The following is a 19,742-nucleotide window of genomic DNA, read 5'->3' as shown; positions in this document are numbered from 1 at the left end:
GGTAAATCCTGGATCTCTGTCTTTTGAGTCGAAACTGTTCCGTATACGCCATTAATCATGGAGGAGATAAACAGATATTCATATACTGTACATGCCTCATTCAATGGACATGTATATGGACATCAGTTAAGTATAGAAATAAGATTTAATTATCATAATTCCATTTATTTTTAGAACCTTCCCTGATGATTATATTGTTGACTCCAATCAATGAAAGAGGTAGGTCGCCAATGAAGGAAAATGATACGCGAGTAATTTATACTGTAGTTTAACTTGAAAAATATTTAACTAGAACTCTCTATGCCCCTGTAGGCTAGTCTAATATTTTTGGAAACAGGTCATCTCGTATAAAAATTTCAAATACGGAACTCAAAATTTTCCTAAATAATACCTTATCCCCTATTACTTATTTTTATAAACCCCCAACATCATGTAACTTGAACCATTTTTTTTTCAAACTAGAAAATGGAATTGATTAAACTTAAAAATTTTATTAGACCACATTACCATCAGCCACCATTGGACCGGAAGCCCATCAATATTGTTAGTTAATATATTTCACAAATACATACTTGGTATGCCATTTAGCGGCTGCTAAACTTCTTTCCAAAGAGATTTCTACTAGAAATAAAAGATGTAGCTACACTTCCAATAGCTTAAACCCTAACCTTCAAATCTTTTATAACCTTGGATTAAACTTTTTGTGAGCCTCTGTGACCAAACTTATAACAAGAAAGTATATTGCATATTCAGACATTGGATGATTTGCAACTCTAATCTAACAAAAATTATGAATATTACCTCCAATACCCGTAATCTAGTCCAAACAATGCTGAATGGCTCTTACTGGACAAAGACATCATTTTTATTTAATGCTCCTCTCCTTTTCTAAATAGGGAATATGAAAGAATTATGGAAAACCTTTAGTCTTAAAATAAATAATTTTTAGCTCAAAGTAGGCAAGGGAGTTGAAATTATCTTATGTTTCCCCAAAGCATATCTTAAGACAGTGCTTGTAGTTCATTTATGCATTTGGCTGATGACAAAGACAACAGAAAAAGTGTCTTAGCTGTGAAATCTTCAATAAAAATATTCTCTAAAGGTTCAAAACTTGGACATTCTATTTTCTTTGATACAGGTTATTAGTAGACTGTCTTCTATGTTATGCTATGATATACAATGTAGAGGACCATAAAAACCCATTTTTTCTCAGAATACAGGATGGATAGTCTCCATGTGGTTAAATGTAGCATATTTGGGTTTGGATGAATCACCTTCAAAATTGGTGGTCTAAGAAGATTGACTGTATGGTAACCTTCTCGGACACTCTTGACAACAAATGCCGTAGATCTGTGAACTTGTGGCCAAAACTGAGCTACCAGTGTTATCCTGCTGTTTTTGAGAAACTGAATTTTGTTTATCGCCTCACAAATCATGGCAAGAGGTAGAAAGGTGTAAAGGTGCTGATTCGACCAATTTTGTATTAGGGCATCTACCTTATATGCTAAGTGATCCAGAACATGTAAATGAAACTTCTCTAAAAAAATTTTCAGTAATGTTGCAAACATGTCCACGTTCGGTCAATCCCACCATTTCCTATTTTCCAGACATACTGATGGATGTAGAGACCATTTGTTTGGAAGAATATGATTTTTCCTGTTTAACTGATATGCTAAGATTCTCTTGGAATGAACCAAGGAAGTTTTATTCCTCTCAAATTTGTCTTGACTCAGTGGCTCCTCCACTGTCTGGAACAGGGATTGTGACCTTATCCCCCATTGGCTCCAGATATATACTAATGCTGTCGTATTGTCTGAAAACAGCACCAGAGATTTTCTTACTACCAGTGGTTCCTGGTCGTAAAGGGTCTTGAATGTCGATAAAAGCTCCATGCAATAGATATGAAGAGTTGATTCCTGCCATGTCCATTTCCATGACACATGTAAAATATTCAGACTTGTACTCCTTCCTTCCTGTGAGGCATCTGTGTGAGTAGAAATATCTGAGATTTTTATTTCTAAAGGAACTCCTTGGGATAACTGACTGTGATTGTCCCACCAGCTCAGCATTTAAAGATGTTTCTTCATTACTGGAATAGAAATTGTCTAGATTTAAATTTCTGTTAATTTTAGGCATCACATTGAAGCAAATATCTTTTAGGAAGTCTTGTCCCTAAAAGTTTCATTCCCATAAGATCTGGCTTAGACTGCAACCTTTTGAACCGTTTCAACAAAAAGAGACTGAATTCGTTTCTCTGATGGAATACCCCGAAAAGGAACGGTCCCTATTATTATTCCTAGATGTAGAATCTTCTGATTTGTGACCAGAAGAGACTATTTTAAATTTGCCAGGATCCCCAGCTGTTCTAGTAACCTAGAGCAACCAGACTTGTTGAACCCGAATCCTTCCCAAAAAATTGCTAAAAAAAAATAGCCAATCTTTCAGATATGAAAGAGCTCTTAGCCCCAGAGTCCTCAGTCATTTGGAAATTGGGGACATAGTCCTGGTGAACACTTTTAGAAGCTGTTCTCAGACTGAAACACGGGTAAACCTTTGAATCATTAACAAGACAAAGGTAGTTCTTGGAATTGAGATGGCCAAGCCTTTGTCATTGTCATTAACTGCTAAATTGTGTCAACAATATATAAAACGGATTTTGATGTAGGAAAGATCTATTTTTGGGCTCGAGCCATGTCGTCCTGATGGAAGTTCCCTTCGGCAGCTTCCTACTGTATAATATTTCTGTGGGTGATATTACAAGAGAATTACCGTCGGGTATCACGGGGATCCAACCCCTGGAACGACTATCCAAAGATATCGTGTATAATCAGGGACACATCTGAAGATAACCATAGATATCTGCACCCCCAATAGATTTTACCCAGTCTAATCAACTAAGGGGAAGGATAAGTGAGGAGCCGTTACATATCCTCTCACCTTACGGTGCCCTCGTACGTCTCTGGCGCCCCATTCCTTTGTTTGCAGTTTAGATCTGTTGTTGTTTCGATGTGCACTCTTTACATGATTTTTTTTAGTTTAAGTTTTAGCTTTGATATAGGCTAACTAAGGTTCCTGAGATGAACATGAGGGGAGGTTCATAGAAGTGATATGGTTATCCACGCGGCTGCAATTTCCAAACAATATATGTAGAGACGTGAAGTTTCATGTAGAGTATTTCCATATTGCTGAGAACATAACTGGTAGGTACATAGCTTTGTGAGATTTTGTTTCTAGTACAAAGTCAGTGCATAGATTCAAAGATTTTTTTATGTACAAAGCCTAGATTGATGTGTAAAAGGAATTACGTATAGGGGATTACGAGTAAACCATGTCAGAAAATGTTATTTGCCAGTTCATAACATTATAGGGAGTCTCTCCATTTGAGAAAAGATATTTAGGATATATCGGGTGATTCTTGGAGTGTAAGATAAGGAAAGTTAAGTAAACTTGAGTCTTCTCTGCACTTAACAAATGTACTATCCAGATTCACACTGACAAGGTCAGGAGAATATAAGACTGAAAACGAGCATCTATAAATTCCCAACTGGAAGAAAGCCCTTTGTGAAGAACAGAGGGATTGTTGATGAAACCAGGAAAAGGAGCATAATGAAAATTTTCCAGATACTCTACCACTTGATACAAGGAGAAAACCAGATGCAGCAATGTCAACTGCAAAGTGAGTGAAGGTGTCATGTACAAAACATGGAATTAACTCATTGAGAAGGGCAGCAAAATGATTGATCTCACTGCAATCTAAATGAATATCAGGGAAACATTAGGATAAAGCCTATTTTTAATTATTATTATTATTACTAGCAAAGTTACAACCCTAGGTAGAAAAGCAGGATGCCATAAGGCCAAGGGCTCCAACAGGGAAAAATTGCCCAGTGAGGAAAGAAAATCAAGTAAACTATATGAAAAGTAATAAACAATTAAAATAATCAAAGAACAGTTTCAGCATTAAGAGAGATTTTTCATGCATAAACTATAAACAGAGACATAGCCTGTACAACATAAAAACATATGCTGCAAGTTTAACTTTTGAAGTTTGAAGTTCTACTGATTCAACAACCCAGTTAGGAAAATCATTCCAAAACTTTGTCATATCTGGAATGAAACTTCTAGAATACTGTGCAGTATTGAGCCTCATGATGGAAAAGGCCTGACTATTAGAATTAACTGCATACCTAGTATTACGAATATGATGGTACTATCCGGGAAGATCAGAATGTAAAGGATGGTCAGAACTATAAAAAAATTGTATGCAACATGCATAACAAACTAATTGAACAAGGGTGCCAGAGATTAATATCTGGATCAGGAATAAGAAATTTAATAGACTAAGTTTCTGTCGATGAGAATCAGCAGCTCAAGACCAGACAGGAAAACAATACTCAAAACAAGGTAGAATGATATAATTAACACACTCCTTCAGAATAGATTGATCACTGAAAATCATAAGAGACTTTTTCAATAAGCCAATTTTTTTGTGCAATTGAAGAACACACAGACCTCATGTGTTTCTCGAACCATGCCCACCATGCACTAATTTTAGCAAGATCTTTATCAAGGGATGGAACAACCAGATCTACATTCTGGAGATGGAATTGATGCAAAGAGAGCAGCATCATCCGCATATGCAACAAAATTGTTTTTTAGGCCAAACCACGTGCCATGAGTATATAGTATGTAAAGTAATGAGCCAAGAACACTAAATCTAGATGTAAGAATGATGAAAGTAATCATATGTCGAATCTTCCTGTTTACTAGCCATACAAATATATGAGTAGTAAGCTGCGAGTTGCCAAGTGTAAGCTTGAGAGGCAGCAAATCTCTGCGAGTAATGGTAACTGCTATATGAGGAATGAAAGCGGTTAGAAAATAGCCAGAAATTTTGGTACTGGTATCATTCTTAGAAACAGATTAAATAAATGTACTGTATCCTTAGAAAATGAATAATGATAAAAATATAAGGGATAAAAGGAAACATATGTTATATCATTAGTCAAGTTCTTTAGTAAACATCTCAAAAACTGAAGTAATCTTTTCCTGTACTTGTGGCAAATTGGGTTATTTGTCAATTGAATTGCTTATCTTAACATTACAAGTAAGACAGTTACCTTTTGTCCGTCTTATAGATTTTTTTTAATTTTACACTAGATAAGATCGTTAATGTATATATGGTTAAAGTCAGCCATTTTATCCTTAAATTTGGCTAGAAATTTCATAATTTCTCTTATTTTATTGTCAGTGCATCTATTAACCTCATGGGGCAGCATCTATATAAATATATATATATATAATTCCTAATGGAGATGTAGTTTGAAATTAGAATATAGTTTCATGAATTATATAGATCCAAATACTTTCTGAGCTTAGTTTGGCTGACATTGTGTATGACAAGATTTATTACATGTAATATAGTTACCCTAATCCTTAAGATATGACCGACTGTTATCTGGGTTACAAATTAGGTATTGAATGCCAAGCGTAACATGTATAAAAGATTGTTTGCTATAAGGTTTACCTGTAGAGGTGTTGGTAGTTCCATGTACTTCTCATATTTTGACTGGTACAACACGTGTGTGCCAGAAATCTCCTCAAAGCCGCCCATGTATATGATTTTCCTCTTGGAGGGTGTCAACTTCTTGCCAAGGCCTTGCTCTCGGTCTCTGATGTGGTGACTGATCGTTGCCTTTTCTCTTCAATGGAAATATATTTGAGCATGTTTAGGGGTGCAGTATTATAGAAATTAAAAGTTTTTGACATAGATTATAATGTGTACGGTAGAGTAAAAGTACTGTGCCATATATGATTATGTTATTCATGGTCCAGTAGTGAACAGTAAAATTCTATAGTTTTATAAATAAAATTATTTATTCTGAAATATATTTAGCCCTAAGTTAATGGTTTAAAGGCTGTGAATTGACATTGATTAGCTTTTTGGAAATAATTTTGGGAAGTAACAGTTAATACCTTTTGATAAGGAAAATATTGGTTAGATGATAGGTTTTTTTTTTTTAGTGGATTTTGAATTTTTTTACAAGCTATAAATTAAAAACCTTTTGTAAAATTTTAAAATCTTTAAAGCACCATTACTATAATCTCTAATATTTGTAAAATGGACCTTGTGTGATTTGTAAGGACAATCCATAAGGTACTGAAATTGCGCAGGGCAATTTACATTGTTTTATGTCGAACCCTTGAAATACAGTAGTCTGTTAATGCCAATCAATATCCAATAAATATAATAGTTTAGTCCTGAACTTTAAATTGTGAATAAAAATGAATTGCAGCCCCACTGCTTTAAAAAGTTTAACAATGAAATTTTAATACAACTAAGTTTTTTCTTTTTTTGAGTTTCATGGAAAGACTTCTCATAACATGTACAGTATGTATTTGTGTTACTTTAACAGGAATAAAAAGTGTTTAGGGAACACTTAATTGCACACTAAACTTATGTGATCTTTCAGTAGTGTAGCTACACTAGTAAAATATAAAAACTGATCCCATCCCTAGAATGTACCAAGTCCTGCAGTACATACTTGTTGTAATTTTGATAGAATTGAAGTGACAAAACCAGAAGATTGAGAAGGAAGTTATCTGGTCTAGTATGGAAGTCCTCTCTCATTCGTTCCATAACTTTAGCATTTTGTTCTTTCTGCTTCTCCTCCCACTTCTCAACTGGTGACTTAGTTGGCGAGCCAAAGCCATGCGAGATTATCTGCAGAAATCGTACAATTAGAATTTGTAAAGGATATAGTATGTCATTATTTCAATGAAACTTGCTTTAGAATCTTTGGGCTAATATTCTTGAAGTGATTGCTTCCTGAGCTAAAAAAGATACATATAACTAATATCTTTCCCAGAAACACTATTCAAGCCCAGAAGAAGAAATATTTAGCAGATCTTCCTCTAGATTCTACTAACAAAAACCTAAATGGAATAAAATTAAAAATGAAGAACCTACTGTTACAGATACGTTTAATATGACTATCTTGTCATAACACTGCTATGAAGCATTGTTTTTTCTTGCCCAGTAGATGGCATTCTTAAGAGGTATAGGATATGGGAAACCAAAGGTACTTCAGAAAAACAAATTGTGTTTTACGTTGTCGAACCAGATGCTTAATTCTTTCAGGCCGTCTATCTTAGAATTTAAACAGTGGTGACATTGTGGAAATTGTTTTTCAAGCGGCTGTACTTGTAGATATCAGTATGGTTTTTGTTGTTTTTCGTTTTTTGCAATCAATTCAAGAAATTTAACTTGATTTTGTATGTAAGGAAATGAAAATGTGTATCAAATGCTTCAATTGTCTTGTGTTGATTTTTATTTCATTGTAGGTGTTTGCTCTTCTTTAATCTGTTCCATCTAATATCTTCCTGCTTTTTACATTGTGTTATGGTGATGTCTTATGATTTTTGTTGAATTCTATTACTTACCGTTGGCTCAGTACTTTCTGGATTATCATTTACTTGTCGCTTCTTCTTCCTACAGATATTTCCCATTTTATTTTTTTCTGTGAGGGGGCTTTTATAGCCCCACCCACTTTTATCCTGAAATGAAAAAAATCTCTTTTAATAGACTTGCCGAGAACTTCAGAGCATTAAACAGTATGAGCATTCAATTGTTATTTACAGCCATTGTCAGTAACATTAATAAAACAAAAATGATGCTTAGTTCATCTTGTGAGAGCATCTGATTGGTAGAAGGCTAATTATAGAATTCTGGAAATTTGCTAAGAAAGGAAACTGACCGATGTCATCTGAAAAATGGAACATGTTATGACTCATAGATTTCTAATGGGTGGCTATTTCTAACCATTTTGAGATGACTGGTTCCCTTGGCTGTTGAAGACTTGTTTATGATTTCAAAGTCTGTTAAAGAAACTAACTCCTACAAGGTTTGATTTTATATTACTTAATACATTTTTGAAATTACATTATAAGCATTTAGATTTTACCATCATGTATGTTAGTATAGTTAATCGATTTTAAAATGGTACTTTAGGAGCGTTGTAAGTTGTAAGAATGATAATACAAGATTTTTTTTACTTATTACAAATCATAAGTTGTCAACAAAAAATGTACAGTACTTCCATAGCTGATAATCAAGGTGGACATCCTTCATGAAAATAATTCTCTCTCTCTCTCTCTCTCTCTCTCTCTCTCTCTCTCTCTCTCTCTCTGTGCCAGTGAGTGATTACACTTTTGCGACCCTATAAATATCATGATTTAACGCGGATAACAAAAGGCTATCGAGTGCAATATAGCTACAAGTTTTCGTGAATAGTCAGTGATTAGTTTGAGGTCGGAGAAGTGGGATAAAACGTCGGCATAGAATAGTTATCTTGTGAATTACTAAAAATCTAATCAAGATGGCTATGTACAACACGGGCAAGGCTTGAAGAGACATCGCTGGACTCAGCAAAAATAAATTCCATGAGTTGGCGAAACAGGAGCTCGACCGTCTGATAACAGAGGTCACTAGTAACGTCAACCAATGTGACGGAAAAATATTCGCAGACATATTGAAACAATATGATCCAATAAACTGGAGCAAATCTGCGGAAAACATCAGCAAAATAATAGAAGAAATTCCAAAGAAAATCCAAGTGTTAAAGAGACTTATAAAGAAAGTCTACATCAATCAACACATTCCATCAAAGAACAATAAGAAGTCCAATATGGTGAATATGCTGATTGATGCAATGGGAAAAAGAATGCCAAAATGGTGTAATACATGTAAGATATGGTATTCCATTAATAATCCTCAACAATTGATTAGAAAATGTGATGCCTGTCATGTCCCAACACATCCCACATGTGCTGAAATACAGCAAAAAATAAAAAATAAAGACACAAAGGTATTCTGCTCAACATGCTTAGTCTGGATAGAAAATATAATTAAGTCGAGACTAAATCTGCAAATAGTTGAAGATAAAGAAGAGGAAGAAGAAGAAATAGAAGAAGAAGAAGAAGAAAAAGAAGAAGAGGAGAACAATGAACAGGATATGTGTAAGGATGCAGAAGAAATCATTGATATAACCTATGATGCCATCCAACAACATACTTATGAAGAAATAAATTACCAGATGGAAACAAATAATAGACCCAAGAGACTCTACCCGGACCTACATAATTTTAGGGAAGAGCAAGAACAAGAAAAAATAGAAAAGAAGGATATAGTCTGCAATATGCTGAAAAGAGGGAATTGCAGATTTGGCGAAAGATGCTACTACAAGCATCTAAAGATATGCCATAATTATGAAATATATGGTAAATGTGCGTATTTAGACGGATATGGAGACGAATGCAGAGATCTCCATCCAAAAATATGCAAAAACCTAAAAGAAGGAAAAGGATGCATTTACAACAAAAAATGTCGATATATGCATCCTGCAACCATGAATGAAAGTAAGAAAACTCAGCAAACTGAAAAGAAAAATGAAAGCAAAAAAGAAACAAAAAAAGAAACAAAAAAGCAGGCCGTGTATATACCGCGCTTTGAACCAAGAGCCCCAAGATATGAGGCCTTTCAACCCAAACCTGCACATTTAGAGCCCAACTACAAAGAATGCATCTATAATGCCAGGGGTTGGTGCAGATATGGGGACAGTTGCAGGTATACACACACAAATAAATATGAAGGCGAAAGAGCAAATATAATAGAAAAGTTGGATTTTTTAATGGCAGAATTCCGGGAAATGAAGAAAAGAACATCATATCAGAACAGGAAGGAAGCATGGGAGAATCCATATTATTACCAATATTAAATAATGGGGATGAAACACAAACCATAATAGTAATGAATGCACAGGGTTTAGTCACGAGTAACTCTAAAAGGAAAATAGAGTTCTTAGAAGAACTAACCCAAATTGAAAAAATAGATATATTAAATATAAGTGAAACATGGTATTCCCAAGAGACTGGCAGTGATGACCAGATAAAGGGTTTCCAAACTTATAGATCAGACAGAAAAAATAGGAATCAAGGGGGAACCGCAATATATGGAAGAGACATAAATCAAGGAAAAGTATGTGAAAAATACAGCAACACAGAATGTGAATTGATTGCGGTAGAATTTGAATTTGAAAAACTAATGAATATTGTAGTTTACAGACCCCCAAACACTAAGGAGTTTGACATAATAATAGAAAAAATAGATGATATATGTAGAAACCATAAAGACTGGAATATACTCCTATCCGGAGATTTTAACTTTCCTTTCGTGGATTGGAAAGAACGGATAGAAGAAAGTGGTTGTATGTATACATATAAAAAAGATAGTAATAGTAGCGCAGAAGATAAGAGGCAATTTGAAAAGCTTCAAGATATGCTATTAGAACATAATATGCAACAAATAAACCACATTCCAACAAGAAAGGAAAATGTTCTAGATCTAGTATTTGTGAATGAGGTGAATTATGTTAAAGAAATAATAGTGTATAACACGGGAATTTCAGACCACAATGTCATAGAATTGATAGTTCATTCCAAAGCAAGTGATCACAGAATTAATAAAAGCACAAAACTTTGGGAAGGATATGGAAAATATAACTTTTACAGTAAGAGTATAAAATGGTCAGAAATAAATGAAGAACTGAATAAAGAATGGAAAAATGTATTTATAAGTGATAATATACAGGTAAGTAGATATACTGTACAAAATACTGGAGAAAATTGTTGAAAAATATGTACCGAAAAAAAACAATAAACAAAAGACGTGCATACCAAGAGACAGAAGGATCTTATTTCAGAAAATTAAAAAGTGGAAGAAAAATCTTGCAAAAGAAAAAAATGTGTGGAAAATGAGGGAAATAAAATGTAAGATAGAAAATGCAGAACAAAAGATTATACAGTCGAAAGAAAATGAAAAAAGGGACTTAGAAGAAAGGACACTTCAAAATATAAAAAGAAACCCCAAAGTACTTTACTCCTATGCAAAAAAGATGAATAAAAGGAGAATAGAAATAGGCCCTCTAAGAATTGAAGGACGGCTAACGAATGAAAAAAAGGAAATATGCAACATATTAGCAGAAAAATATAAGAGTGAGTTCACGCCAAGAATTGCGAATGAGAATAATGAAACAGAAATGAGAGAAGAAAATGTTGAATATCTAACGGATATAGATATTAATGAAGCAGATATTGTCACGGCTATAAATGAAATTAAAAATGGATCGGCAGCCGGACCAGATGGAGTTCCAGCGATTTTGTTAAAAAAAACTGCAAACACTATCGCGAAGCCACTTGCAATACTGCTAAGACAGAGTATAGATATGAGCGAGATATATGTTAAACATAAATTAGCTTATATAACCCCTATCTTCAAAAGTGGATCAAGACTAGAGGCAAGCAATTATAGACCTGTTAGTCTAACATCACATATTATGAAAGTGTATGAGAGGGTAATAAAAAAGAAAATAATGAACCATTTGGTCAAAAATAATTTGTTTAATATGGGTCAACACGGTTTCGTACCTGGAAAAAGTACACAGACCCAACTGATAGCTCACTATGAAAACATATACAATAATATGATAAATGAAAAAGACACAGATGTGATCTATCTAGATTTTGCAAAAGCCTTTGACAAGGTAGACCATAACATATTGGAGAAAAAAATGAGAAAGCATAATATTGTGGGAAAGATAGGAAAATGGGTAAAAGAATTCCTGCAAAACAGAAAACAGATAGTGGTTGCAAATGACGAGAAATCAGATGAAGCCCAGGTAATATCTGGTGTGCCCCAAGGTACGGTATTAGCTGCACTGCTATTTGTTATTATGATCTCAGACATAGACTGTGATGTTGAAAACTCCGTAGTGAGAAGTTTCGCCGATGACACAAGAATAAGTAGAGAAATTACTTGTGATGAAGATAGGAACTCACTACAAAGAGATCTAAACAAAATATATGAATGGGCGGAGATAAATAGGATGGTATTTAACTCCGATAAATTCGAATCAATAAATTATGGAAACAGAGAAGGAATGGTGTATGCATACAAGGGACCTAATAATGAGACAATCACAAACAAGGAAGCAATTAAAGATCTTGGTGTAATTTTAAATAGGAATATGTTATGCAACGACCAAATAGCAACACTGTTGGCTAAATGTAAAGCAAAAATGGGAATGTTATTCAGACACTTTAAAACAAGAAAAGCTGAACACATGATTATGCTTTACAAAACTTATGTGCGTAGTAAACTCGAGTACTGCAATGTGATATGGTACCCACACTACCAAAAGGATATTGCGCAAATAGAGAGTGTACAAAGGTCCTATACTGCTAGAATAGAAGAAGTTAAGGACCTTGATTACTGGGAAAGACTGCAATTTTTAAAACTATACAGTCTAGAAAGGAGAAGAGAACGCTACATGATAATACAAGCATGGAAGCAAATAGAAGGAATTGCTGAAAACATCATGGAGCTTAAAGTATCAGAAAGAGCAAGCCGAGGTAGATTAATAGTGCCAAAAAGCATTCCAGGTAAACTGAGAAAGGCGCACAGGACATTAATCCACTACGCACCAGCATCGATAATGCAGCGACTATTTAATGTGCTGCCAGCTCATCTAAGAAACATATCAGGAGTGAGCGTAGATGCGTTTAAAAATCAGCTCGATAAATACCTAAGATGCATCCCAGACCATCCATGACTGGAAGATGCAAAATACACCGGAAGATGTATTAGCAACTCTGGTGGATATACGAGGTGCCTCACACTGAGGGACCTGGGGGAACCCAAACAAAAAATAAGGCAATAAGGTAAGGCTCTCTCTCTCTCTCTCTCTCTCTCTCTCTCTCTCTCTCTCTCTCTCTCTCTCTCTCTCTCTCTCTCTCTCTCTCTCTCTCTCTCTGTTGCCAAATTTTAGCTTCCTTTCATGGGTTGTATAAATATTAAAAAAAAACATCAATTTATGGCAATAGCTTTTTTTATACCTTCTCAATCTCTTGTCATATCATATTGTATTTAAACCAAATTATTTAGTAAAGGGGTAAAATCAACTAAGTTTTCTTTCTTGCGAAAAAAATCATTTTAAATTATGTTTATTTAGTAAAACCTTTGCATTGTCGTTAGAATGTGTTTTCTTGATGTATTCATTAGTTGTTCTGATTGATTCCTTTGGCATGTTTCACATTATTTCTTTGTAGTTTGCTATAAAATAGAGAATGTCCAACCTTTGAGCAATAACCAGTTATGGTAAAGTTGGTGCGGTGAAATCTAGGACAATGATAATACGAAATAGATGTTGCATCTTTTTTTTACATTTTAAGCCAATGATAAAGATCCCTTTTCATTTTGCATCTTTCAAATTCGACTAGATTTTTCTGCTTGAAAGTCCATGTGAAATTCTAAACATGAGGTTAGGCTGAATCATTTTTGTACAGAAGACAGTTTGGAAGTCCTTTGATTTTATTTTTCTATATATTTTCTTTTTTAGATTTATGTTATCAGATTGTTGTGGCTTTGATTTTTTTTTTTGTGCTATCACTCGATAGTACTGTAGTTTATCAATTTTTTTTCTGCTTTCTTTGTTATCTTATAACATTCGTGTTGACTCCATTGTGTCTGTGCTGAGGTTTTAAGGATTTGGTTTGTGCATGTATAGAATATGGATTTTTATTTCAATCGGGCACAGATTTGTTATTACAGAAGTTCTTCAGTGCATTAGCACAGTTGATAATATTGTCTGCTCTCTTGTCCTTCAGAGTAAAGATATTTACATTAGCCATCAATGCGATATTCTGTGTCATTCCTCAAGATATTCTCTTGATGTTGTTTGTAGAGGATCTCTCTCCATATCATTTGCTGAAGCTAGAATGTTATTGATTGAGAGAAAATTACAACTCTCAATTGATAAAATAATCCAATGGGCTGATTTAAGTTTTCGACGAACACAACTACTGTACTGTTGTCCATTTCTGTCATATTCCATGAGTACATCCAGACCCGTATATGTACATCAAAGGTCGACAGATTTCGTGTGTAAGATATTAAATTTTTATGATTGAAATTTTATTGTAGGCTTACATGGGTTCCTCACTTAAAAGCTTCAAAAGTAAAGTTTCTTGAGGCTCTGAATCGTTTAAAAGTTTTGTCCCGTACATCATGGGGGCAGACTGCACAACTATTTTAAAGTTATACAAGGCCTTATTTTTTCAAAAATGAGTTATGGGTGTGAAATATACTCCTCAACCACCCAAAGTCGATTAAAGCTTTTAGATTATATACACCATACTGGTCTCAGATTGGCCACAGGAGCCTTTAAAACTTCGCCTATCGAAAGCCGCCTTGTTGACACTGGAGAATTACCTTTAGACCTTTACCTAAGTTTTCTATTGTTCGGTATTGCTTCAGGTTGTAAAGACTTCCTAATTCTTTAGCCTATCAGACTGCAAACCTTGTAAGGCACTCAACATACTTTGAGTTGCACCTTAACTTTATATTTTTCCTGTGAAACAGTTGGTACACAGTCTTGATATAGTTAGAATAAAGGTGATTCCATTTAAGATATCATCAACCCCTCCATGGAAATTGCCAGGGAGATCTTTTTGTAAATATTTCATTGGTGTTAAAAAAAGCATGAATGACTTGGAAGCATGGTCTCTTTTTATGGAACATGTTGCAAAACATAGAGAATTGACTTTTATATATACTGATAGCTCCAAATCTGATGTTGGCATTGGATTTGGAGTACATTGTAATGGTTTTAATTGCAGAGGTGTGCTTCCTCTAACAGCTTCCTTATTTACTGCTGAACTTTATGGCATACTAACTGCTATTGAGAAAATAGCATTGGAAGAGGAGAGTAATTTTACCATTTTTAGTGATGCAAGGAGTGTCCTTCAAGCTTTAGTTATAAGGATTTAAGAATGGCTTTTTATTATTAGACTGAGAGGCATAACGGTTCGATTTTGCTGGGTTCCGGCACACGTAGGTGTGTCTGGAAACGAGAAGACAGATTTATTAACAAAGAATACTGCAGCTGAGTTGCTACCAGGAATGTATCCAATTCTCTGTTAATATTGCTTACCCAGCATTAATGATTTGATTTATAGTAATTTGCAACAGCACTGGGATAGTTTAGTTGAAAGTAAGACGAGAGAAATAACAATTGTTATATCCCCTTGAAAGTATAACATAATGCCCCGAAAGTGGGAGACTACTCTTTGTCATTGTCACACTCAGTTGACACATAGATTTCTGCTAACTGGCCAATACCAGCCATATTTCAATGACTGTTTGGTACCCTTGACAGTGAGTAATTTGTTGACAGAATGCCCTTCTTACAGTACCAAAAGAAGTAGATATCTGTATGAGGCTCGAGGTGACGATGGCAGGTTCATCCATGCTAAGATTCTTGGACATGGTGTTTTGTTCTATGCTAGCAGTATTTTTAGATTTATTTTAGAAGCAGATCTTCTGGAAGCCATTCAACTTTTATAATGACATCTTCACTTTTGTGTTTTTCATTGAATATTCTTTTGTTTTTTATTTATAATAAATATCACCATCAATGTCCTTAGATGTGAAATCAATTAATCAGTGTAAAGTTCATTTTTTCTCCAGTTGTAGTATATTATTTATTCAGGATATCGCGCCCCTTTCCATTTAATGGTTTAACACCACCTGTGCTTGTTTTCATTTCTTTTACTAATTTCTGACAGTAGTTATTTTGTAATCCACCTTTTCTGTTGCAAGTTTATTATTGGTTCTGCATTCGTATTTCTTTATAATCATTTATTGTCAGCCTATTTTGCTGCACTCAAGACCAGACTACCTGTTCTCTGATATTCGTCATGTTAAAATTATCAAATTTGGATCCTGTTTTGTGGGGTTCAGAGTGTTTTGAACAACAATGGTGATCCTCATGAAAAAAAAGTAGTTCTGACTTGCTCTACAAATATCAAAACTTTTAGTGATAGACCCAAGCAATTTCTCTATCATAAACTGCTATATGTTTATCATTTGCTACCTTGTTAATTATGAATATTCTATTGAACACTGTTGATTAATATCTGTCGATGCCACAGTGTTGTGCGTATTGATCAGCTGATTCTACCTTCAAGACAGTAAGCCATTCTTCTTTTAGCTCCCCCACCCTCTGACTGAGAGACTACTTTGGCTTCAACACGGAATATCTATACTGTACTGTACCTTGTTGAATTCAGCATTAGGAGGGCTGTAGAACAGGAATATTTTTTTTCCTCAATCTAGTTTGTCTCAAAATCATAAAATGTCTCTCTTACTATTTCTGTTCCTTATAACCTTCATATTTTATCAGCTGTCTCTCACATAGCTGAGTAACGTCTTGCTCTTTTCACTGTCCTGATTATTGGGAAGAGATACCAATTCTGGGAATGGAATCAAATTTTAAACCAATTGTTGTTGTGCGGATTTTGACAACCACCCAGTAATGTTTTGACCAAAGAAATGTCTTTATTCCCCCATTGATTAGCTGGATTATCTTTAAAAAAAAAAAAAAACTGGTGCTTACTGTAGATACCTCAGATAGATCTGCGTTCTGTCCGGTTTGCCTGCCACTATAATTAGTGCAGGAATGACTGTATTATTGTAATGCTTCAAGTTCCATCAAGCAAGATGGGCTTTTACGCTTGAGCCACTCTAACCATGGTGGTGGTATTCGCATTGGGGTTGGGTAGGAAGTGGGCATTTGGAAGTCCGCTCTTGCAGGTGTCATTGGTGGAGGAATTAATTTCATGAAATGCTTGGGATATCTTTTAGGATGTCATCAGTCTTAAAATTTTCTTCTCGTAAAACTTATTTTTATCCATTTGTTTTGTTCACTTTAATTATATTCACCCCCACTACAAAAAATCCCACCGATACAGTTCCCCTGCCCCTGGACTCCCTGACGAGCTCCCAACAGTGTTACCTTAGAAAAATTCTGTTGACGACTTAGGTACCAAAATGGAACCCTCCAATATTTATTGATTGAATTTCTCAATGTTGGGGATCTCTGAGAACGATTCCTGTATGAAGCTCTTGGTGGGGATGGCAGGTACAATTGGACACTGGAATTCCCGGCACACCATGCTTAAGGAGTAGCACTCTCTCACACCCTTACTCCGTGGAGAGTAAACAAACAGATAGTTTAGTGGGAGATGGCATCAGTGGTCGGCAATGCAACACACAGGATAGGGTACACTTTCTCAGAGAGAGCTGTACCAGGAATTCCTGTGTCCAACTGTACATCTTTGAATATAAAATCCAAAATGTTTTATAAGTGTTATTTTTTTTTCAAGTTGCTAACTCTGTTAATCTTACACCAATCGGCATTATTGACTATTGATGTTTTTGTGCCAGATAATTACCAGTCATTCATTGATATTTTTTGCCCCTCCAACTACTTCAGTTTTTTATGATAATGAAATTAAATGTCCTTGCTGTCCATCAGCAGTTTAGGTGTAGAAATTACTTCGGATTTGTTTTTTATGAGAGAGTATTAGAAAATGCTTAATTGTCCCTGAAACAATTATTGTGGAGTAATTACCAAACCAATGAATGAAAAGATAAAATATTTGTCAATTTGTATAATTACATAACTACCTGTATAGGAATTTGTTTATGCCACCGGACATTTCTCCTCCAAAGGGGGAGACATCAGATAAGAACACAGGCTAAATCAAATCCTCACTCACAAGGGTGAAGCATGATTTTTTTCTATACCTATACACCTATACAGTACAATTTCATAGCTACTTCCATATATTTGTACAGAAAACTCGGCAGCATTGCATGAAAACTCTTAACACTTTTACTTAACCTCAAATGTACACACTCTAGAAATGAAATCCAATTTATTTTGTCATGCTTATACAGAAAGTAATTGAGCGAATATATTTCTTTAATTTTCATTGTATTGCTATTAGTTTAAACTGAAATGAGAACAATCAAAACTAATTCACAGGAATAAGATGGAAAATTAAAGACTATGAAGTAAATGGTCTGTTAAAGATTAATGCAAACATTTTCAACAGAATTATTTCTCGGTGTAGATAAGAAAGAGACATATTCCATGGAATAATTTTTGCAGAGGCTGAAATCACATGATTGATAGGCTGTTCTGATTGGATATCTACTAACAATGAAACGGTATTTTCATAATTTTGCATTCTTTGTCTTCGTTTCATAAACCTTACAAATTATACTCGTTCAAATATTTTTTTTCACGTTTTCACTATTTGAGCTTGTTACCTTGAAAATTTTTATAGCTTTCTGGCAAGTTTTCTAACCTTTTACAATTTCAGGCTCTTGGGATGTAATTTCTCCGCAGGGACCATACAGTACAGATATTTATTTAAGCATTAATCATTCTCATAAAAAAATGCATCCAAATTTTGACCTGTGGACACTTCAGTTTTTATACCAATTTCAAAAGCCTCAACCTTTATATGATTCACTTTTTTCTTCATCCTTGGCTGAAGTACTTCTAAATATACACCAGTCATCTACACCCATGTTTCCTACATCTAGCTAAACTTGAATTATGGCCTAATTTTTTATCACTAACCTCTTTACAATATTTCTTATAAATTTCTCGGCCAAAAAAATTTCTTTCGCGAATGGTTTTAGTCAACCTTTACTACTCTAAAATAGAATCACATTTATTTGTAAATAAACCAATAAATTGACCCTAACAAACTATCATCCACATAAGATTCTTAATCCTTAGTTTTGTTGAAAGTTTTTTTCTATTATCATGTTTCCCATACATCTTTCCTTCCGTTCAAAAGGAATAACGGTATCATAACTGCCATTTACCCATAATCTGTTAATTTATACATCACCTTATTAAATGTGTATACAGTACTGTGTTTAGGGTAAATTCATTGGGCCAGAAATAATTCCTTTGAACATATACACACTATCTTCTGAATTTATAAAACTTTTAATTTCATAAATATTGAAAGGAAAACAATTAAGAAATTTTATCAAACTATTGAAAGTTAGTTAACGGATCTGAGTAATAATTTTTGCACTTTGATGCATAGGAGGCTGTTGGTGTATGATACGCCATTTTGTTGAAGGGATGGCAATGAATATGAAACTCTTGCTAATGTAGAAAGAATTTTGTTACATTAATGATGGTTTATAGGTGAATGACACAAATTTGAACATTTAACAATAATGAAAGAATCTATGAATATTTAAAAGGACTGGGAAGCAAGAGCATTTTATAACAAGACATGGAAGTTCATAAGTACAGTAGAGTATGTAACCAAATTTTCTTGCAAACATTTTTATATTACTGTACAGTTTTATATTAATATGTGATAATAAGAACTTAGAATTGGAAAGATTATTATTAAATTATATTTTGTTCTATATTCGCCATATTGTACTATATGAAATAGTGACGACAGACCAGCTTTATTATTGAAGGAAGCATTTGACAGATTGATTGAAAATAATGTACCATAAATCCCTCTGTAATCTCTCTTGGTGATTAAGATGGTTACATAAGCAATATTTTTTTTCATTTTCACTAAACGAGGGAAAATAGTTATTGTCAGAAGGAGTGGTAATGACTCGAAGCTGATTAGATAAAGCTGTGGCTTATCTTATCTAATTAGAATTCCAAGGATATTTTTTACATATATACAGAATACATTCTAGTCACTAGTTTAGCTAGTAAGAGAAATTTCTTCTGCATTTTAGCAGCATTTGCTCATATTGAATGAGTAGAGAAGATGATGTAGTTTTT

General features: G+C 34.2%; 2 protein-coding genes across 2 annotated transcripts in view; one reads left to right on the top strand and one right to left on the bottom strand.

Annotated features, from left to right (window-relative positions):
- Positions 1–19,742, top strand: part of r (carbamoyl-phosphate synthetase 2, aspartate transcarbamylase, and dihydroorotase rudimentary) — a 309,516-nt gene that overhangs the window by 207,381 nt on the left and 82,393 nt on the right.
- Positions 1–19,742, bottom strand: part of LOC137634544 (uncharacterized) — a 39,452-nt gene that overhangs the window by 14,832 nt on the left and 4,878 nt on the right. Inside the window, exons 2-4 of the mRNA XM_068366995.1 lie at positions 7,444–7,557; positions 6,546–6,724; positions 5,528–5,702 (exon numbers count right to left, since the gene is read on the bottom strand). Coding sequence (XP_068223096.1) covers positions 5,528–5,702; positions 6,546–6,724; positions 7,444–7,509 — 420 coding nt within the window. The 5' untranslated portion in view covers positions 7,510–7,557. The remainder of the gene's footprint in view (positions 1–5,527; positions 5,703–6,545; positions 6,725–7,443; positions 7,558–19,742) is intronic.

This window comes from Palaemon carinicauda, chromosome 44, assembly GCF_036898095.1.
Source record: "Palaemon carinicauda isolate YSFRI2023 chromosome 44, ASM3689809v2, whole genome shotgun sequence".
Lineage (NCBI taxonomy): Eukaryota > Metazoa > Arthropoda > Malacostraca > Decapoda > Palaemonidae > Palaemon > Palaemon carinicauda.
This window is presented reverse-complemented; position numbering and strand designations above follow the sequence as displayed.